General features: G+C 34.5%; 3 protein-coding genes across 3 annotated transcripts; all 3 read right to left on the bottom strand.

The window, feature by feature from the left end:
* Positions 1-1,048: 1,048 nt before the first annotated feature.
* On the bottom strand, positions 1,049-1,524 carry LOC111079900. The gene has a single exon (XM_022375237.2). It carries the CDS (start codon positions 1,453-1,455, stop codon positions 1,144-1,146), a length of 312 nt encoding a protein of 103 aa, XP_022230929.2. The 5' UTR covers positions 1,456-1,524; the 3' UTR covers positions 1,049-1,143.
* Positions 1,525-3,136: 1,612 nt separating this feature from the next.
* LOC111079884 (forkhead box protein B2) lies at positions 3,137-3,914 on the bottom strand. The gene has a single exon (XM_022375214.2). It carries the CDS (start codon positions 3,910-3,912, stop codon positions 3,568-3,570), a length of 345 nt encoding a protein of 114 aa, XP_022230906.2. The 5' UTR covers positions 3,913-3,914; the 3' UTR covers positions 3,137-3,567.
* Positions 3,915-5,405: 1,491 nt separating this feature from the next.
* On the bottom strand, positions 5,406-6,120 carry LOC111079894. The gene has a single exon (XM_022375225.2). It carries the CDS (start codon positions 6,025-6,027, stop codon positions 5,689-5,691), a length of 339 nt encoding a protein of 112 aa, XP_022230917.1. The 5' UTR covers positions 6,028-6,120; the 3' UTR covers positions 5,406-5,688.
* Between the last annotated feature and the right edge of the window lie 324 nt (positions 6,121-6,444).

Below are 6,444 nucleotides of genomic sequence, written 5' to 3'. Positions count from 1 at the left end.
GACAGAGGCAGAGAGAGCGGCAGGGAGGGAGAGGCAAGTTTAATATGAATTATTATGTGCAGAAAAGTTTTATGATGCTGCTAAGCCAGTTAGACCTTTGTTAAGGTGCAAAAGACAGCACAGAATAAAGCACAGAAAATAAAAGAAACGAATTGGCAAATACCCCACAATAAAGGATTTATAATTGGGAAAAAACTTTGCAGCATTTCGATCAGTTAAAGAGTGACCTAAATCAATTTTAATATTATTATTAGTTTATATCTGTTCATATCTGTTAATGATAATGGGGAAGCAATTAATTTTTGGAGGCCTAAAAATTAATTTTTTCCCCCATTAACACTTACAGATATACATACATATATAATAATAATATTATAATATAATATTAAAATTTTAATAATTAATTAATTAATTAATAATTAATAATATTATAATATAATATTACAATTTTAATATTATTATTATTATTATAATTATAATATATATATATAATATATAATTATACTATAATATTATAATATAATATTAAAATTGTAATATTATTATAAGATTTATCTGTTCATATCTGTAGGAAATTAATTTTTGTGCGCCTAAAGCTAAAGCCTAAAGCAATCCTTTGATAAATCTTAAATTTTCAAATAAATACTTTAATCTGATAATGAACAATTGATAGATCTCTGATAGATTTATGTTACCCAAGCCTCCCAAGCCTCTTGCCTTGCAATAGAATATGCTTCATGCTAGTCAATCCTTACACCCGTCTTGTAGGGTATTCAAAACTACACATAGTTACACTGCACTACACCCATGATGTATGCCAAGAAAAAGACCAACTTATTCTGTGGATTTAACCTGCTCGCTGCTGCTACTGCTCTCTGCTGCTGCTGTTCTATCTGTTGGCTACAATTTGTTTTAATTGCACAAAGTAGTTGTTGCTGTTGTTTTTTTGGTTGGGGTGTTCTGTTCTGTTCTGATGCTGGCGCCAATTAATTCTCATTTAACAAGGTCTCTGCTGGGATTTTTTTGGTACAGAGACAACTTTTTCTGTTTTGTTTTTGATTTTTTTTTCTGCAATGTTTCTTAAACGATTTTTATTTGCACAGAAGGTTACAAATGATCAGGAATGAACCAGCCTTAGTGGGATTAGTAGGAGGCCACCGCCTGGTCGTACTTTGGTGGCAAAGCGGAGACGTTCATCGGTGGATACTGCTGCTGCTGCTGCTGCTGCTGGTAGTTGGCTGCTGGTGTGCCCTGCACCACAGTGGTGGTGTGGCAGCAAGGCCCAGTGGTGGCGGCTGGCACTGCCATCGGTGTGGGCACCACAACGATATTGCTTCTGCTCATCATGCGACGGCAACGGCGACAGGGACGTCCCCAGGCCAGCGGATTGGCAAAATACAACAATCCGCGACGATGGTAGCACTCGCACTGCACATTAACTTGAATGTCGGACATAGTTCTTCGATACGATATTCTTTGCGTTGTTATTCCTCGCTGCTCGATTGGCGTTCGTTGAATGTTTAATTTTCAGTAATTTCAGTTCATTTATATATTCTTTTCTAGTAGTTCTAGTTGTCCCCGCCGATAAGTAAATCCTCTAGGGCCCCCCTTATCACGTACATTGATGGATCAATTTCCATGCAGTCTCTATTGCAAAAAAGACAGAGTCAGTAGATAGCGACGACTGTGATTCATTTGCCAGGGCTGCTCTAACTCTTGGACACTTTGTGTGCTTGCCAAAGGCCTAAACTAATGACTCATGGGTGTCCTCAACCATCGCGGGGGCTACCTCAAGATCGGCTGCAGCTCGGTGAGTCATTATTATTACTTCAAAGTGGATATTAAGGGATCATTTTAGGGTTTATTTAAGCAACATATTGAAATTGATTTATCAATAGAAATGGAAATTATTAAGAATATATTTTGAACAACATACCAGCCATGAACCCATTTAATTTTATCTGCAATATAGAAAGAGAAAGATTTAATTTGTATGATTATTTTATAAGAAATATATGTATGTTTGAATGATATATATATAAAACAGATATATAAAACAACCACAATTTATGGAAAATTTTGAAACATTTTTTAAAGTTTTTTTCTTATGGATTCTATTTGTTACATGTTCAATATTCAGAAAAGATTTTAAATACTAAATACAAAAACAAAAAATATAGGTATTTAGGATGTTTGTTTTGTAAATAAAAATATGATTTACAAAACAAACATCATAAATACCTATATTTATACCTATCAGATATTTTTGAAAATTATACTATAAGGAAATATAATATTTAATTAATTATAAATATATTTATATTTATAAAAATTGTTTTGTAAATCATTTTAAAAAAAAAAAAAAATTCTTTTGTTGTCATATTATATTATATTATATTATATTATATTATATTATATTATATTATATTATATTATATTATATTATATTATATTATATTATATTATATTATATTATATTATATTATATTATATATATATATTATATTATATTATATTATATTATATTATATTATATTATATTATATTATATTATATTATATTATATTATATTATTATATTGTTAGATTATATTTTTATATTATCAGGGAATTCTGATTTTATTCTCACATATCTGTTTTTAGGAAGTTTTACCAAAAATTTTAGCGAAACAAATTATATAAAAATGTAACCCATATATGCACCATAAAATACTATGCCATCTACAATAAATATACACTAAATATAAATATATACCCATACTTAATATATATACTTTATTCAGTAGAAGGAAATACATCACAGACCAAGTGTTGCCTTGCTGAACACAATTCTTGCAGCAAAGTGTAAGACGTAGAGCTCTTGTGATTGCCATTCAAGGGGATCCTGTAAAGGGTTTGTCGAGTTATTACTTAAAGATTCCATCGCTATCAAAAATATATATATTATATATTTATATAATTAAAAATAAAATATTTAAAAAATTTTCCCAACATTTAAAGACCTCTCATAAAGCAATCAACTACAATATGAGCAATGATCAGGCGATGCTAAAAGAGCAATTGATTGCACAAATTAATGCCCCAAATGTGCCCCAAAAAAGAATCGAGAAAGAGCCAAAAAAAAAAACCAAAACAAATGCCATTTTGCAGTTTAGATTTTATTAAAATTAAAAAGCGAGAGGGAAAACCCACGATGGAATGTACATGGCAAATAGTTGTACACTAATTGATAAGCCAACACTGCGGGCCAAAAAGGACATCAATCATTTCCGTTACAAAGTACAATCAGAACAAAAAAAAAAAAATGACAATTGCCAAACAGTTTAATTTTCATATTTATGCCATTAACATTTATATATGTTTTATATGTATGTATGTACATTTCAATAAAAGTACAATCACACCAAAGGACACAGGACAAACAACATTGAAAGGCAATCATGTAGATTTCAATTAAAATAAAATAAAATGCATTTAACTTATTTAAACAAACATTTGAAACGGATTTCCAATTAACTGATGGCGTTGATGGCATTTTCCAGTTCCAGTTCCACTTCCATTTGCCAGTCTACCATCTGGGTGGTGGCGGCTGCTGCACAATGATGATCTCCTCCCTTGGGGGCGGACGACGACCGCCAATGTTGAACTCAATGAAGGGCCTGCTGGGCTGCACGACATCCACCTCGACAATGGGTCGCTGCGGCTGCTGGTACTGTGGCTGATAGGGCGGCTGGTACACAGCTGCGGGTGTGATCACTTCCACCATGGGCGGCGGTGGACGGCGACCACCCACACCGATCTCAATCACGGGGCGGGGCAGCCTTGGGGGTATGATGTCGACCTCCACAATGGGTCGGCCACCATGATGATGATGATGATGGTGATGACGACGTTCCTCCTCGTAGTACGGCATATTGCTGTGTCGCTTTGTTGTTTTTTTGCTGTTTCGATTTCTTCGGCTGGTATCCTTTTGGCGTTAGTTGCTGCTCCTTTTGGCTCTTTGCTCGTACTGAGGCTCTACTGGCCTTTGCCTAACTATTTAAGGTCTCTTTTATCGCTAATTACGGGGAATTTTTCACACTTGTTTTTGCTTTGATTTCTATTTGTGCAGAAGCTTAAATTTATTATCTTGTCAGGTGAAATAAATGTCTTCTTCGATAAAAAATATATATATAGATATTGATAAAATATTTTCCAGTTAGGGGGGGCTGGGAGGGGTGTGAGTTTTGGTGTGAATTTCATTTTCGAGAGGTTCAAGGTTTGGGTTTTACAATGAATCATCAAATTTTTGCGGTAAAGGGGAAGGACAGATAAATTTAAAAAGAATTTAGAGGGTATTATTAATATTAATAGAAAAACTGAATAATTTTATAGATATTTATATACACCTAGATAGATCTAATGAGTGAATAGATGTGAAGACATAAATACATGAAAATACTTCATAAAATTAGGCGGACTTCAAAAATCTAAATAATAATAATTAATAATAATAATTAACTAATGGAACAAATGAATAATTTTATAGATATTTATACAAATATATATATTTAATGAGAATGATTGGGTAGACATAAATACATTGAAGAATAAAGAATACTTCTCATACCCCAAGTTCTGAAATTTTGCAAATGATTTCTATCTGTTGAGGATTTTATTTGTATTTATATTATATATTTTGTTTTATTTATTTCCTAAAAATTGTTTGAATATTGATTTTGTATCTGTTTGACGTAAATGAATATGCTCTAGAATTTTTGGGTATTAGAGATTGTAACCATAATAGGAAAAACGATATGGGAAGCTCGTTATTGCATGTGTCCGACCAAAGACTCTGTGTTATAGAGTCTTTGGTCCGACGTACATTTTTGTGATAGAATTTTGGATAGCAGCGCATGTATTTCACCACTGCAAATTCCTAACTACATCAGTACAGGTACTGCAAATTACTGATTTCAGTTTCGGTTGTTGCAGAAATCCATTAATTAATTTGCGCCTACGTAGAAGTAGAAAAATAAAAATATATAAAATATAATAATAAAATATATGTAAAGTCTTTTCTCAATTCAATACAAATAATGGAAAGTCATTTGTTTGTTTTTAGATAACTGCACCATCAAGTGGCGCCAGTAACCGAGTCATACGAGTATGTATGTACATATGCACTCATAAACAGATAGAAATGTATTTCTACTGTGCGAATAGAGCCTTCCAGACATTCTAAAGAACAACACTTTTCAGCAAGTTTTAGTGCGTAATATTTATATATACATATATACATATGTATGTATATAAATTATTGATCATCATTATTGTCTTTCAATATCAGTGGCATATCATATCTATTCCATGGGTTCGTTCGTTCGCTGACAATTCCCTTAACCAAAGATTAAAGAGAACTTTTTGTTATCTTTTTGCTTGTGTTTACACTTTATAGGAATTACTTTTATTGTAGGCTTTAAACATTGTTTTTTTTTTAAATTTAATTTGAGTTTGATTCACATATTTCTGTCCATAGATTCTAGATAGACTCCACAAGCTGCAGCTGAGGCTCCAGTTGATGCTCCAGAGACTCCACAAGCTGCAGCTGATGATGCTCCAGAGACTCCTGCCTGATGCTCCAGAGACTCCTGCCTGATGCTCCCTTGATGACAGATGAAAGATGCCAGTGTCCTTGCCCTCCTCTACTCTACCATTGCTGATATTGTGGATATGGATTATACTGTTGATATTGCTGCTGTTGATACTGATATTCGTAGCCCTGCTGCTGCTGATAGTAGCCCGCGGAGGCCATTGTCATGCCACCACCATATGGCTGCTGTGGCATCATCAACTGTGGGCCAGCAGCTGCTTGGGGCATATAGGGGGATGATGCCCCTGGCATTACGTAGACAACTTCGGTCCGAGCCGGAGTCGCCGGCGGATAGTATGCGCCACCCCAATTGGGAACCACATCAATTTCGATATTTGGACGACCATGGTGATGACGAGGAGGACAGCCACATGGATCCTCATAGTATGGTCGCATGCCTGCCTATTTTCAGTGTATACAAAATGTTCCCAGCCACAACTCTTCCAAAACAATCCTTACCAGACAGCAACGCGTTGAATACTGAAAGCAAACCATACCAAACCCCAGCAATGCCACTGGAAGGGGCATTCAATCTGATTTTTTGTGGCCTGGCGGGGCTTTGCCGCATTTATTCCAGCTGGGTGAGTGTGAGTGTGCTAGAGATAAGACCGTGGGTTTTGAGACTGAGTCATTCGATGTGCGAGTTCTGATAGCGAGCAGACTGCCTTGCTCGATAGCCATGGCTGGGTATTCGTCGTATATATTGATCGGTTGGCTTGTGGTTGCTTTCACCTCTTTTCACCTGATTTTTGTTTACCTTATTATCAGAGTCAGATTCATTGCTTATCGTTTTTGCTTATCTGTGCGATAAGC

The sequence above is a fragment of the Drosophila obscura genome, unplaced genomic scaffold, assembly GCF_018151105.1.
Source record: "Drosophila obscura isolate BZ-5 IFL unplaced genomic scaffold, ASM1815110v1 contig_37, whole genome shotgun sequence".
In the NCBI taxonomy this organism is placed as follows: Eukaryota; Metazoa; Arthropoda; class Insecta; order Diptera; family Drosophilidae; genus Drosophila; species Drosophila obscura.
This window is presented reverse-complemented; position numbering and strand designations above follow the sequence as displayed.

What these genes read in the sequence shown, in the direction of transcription:
- LOC111079894 (XM_022375225.2), bottom strand. Translation starts at nt 6,027, where the DNA reads ATGCGACCATACTATGAGGATCCATGTGGCTGTCCTCCTCGTCATCAC.
- LOC111079884 (XM_022375214.2), bottom strand. Translation starts at nt 3,912, where the DNA reads ATGCCGTACTACGAGGAGGAACGTCGTCATCACCATCATCATCATCAT.
- LOC111079900 (XM_022375237.2), bottom strand. Translation starts at nt 1,455, where the DNA reads ATGTCCGACATTCAAGTTAATGTGCAGTGCGAGTGCTACCATCGTCGC.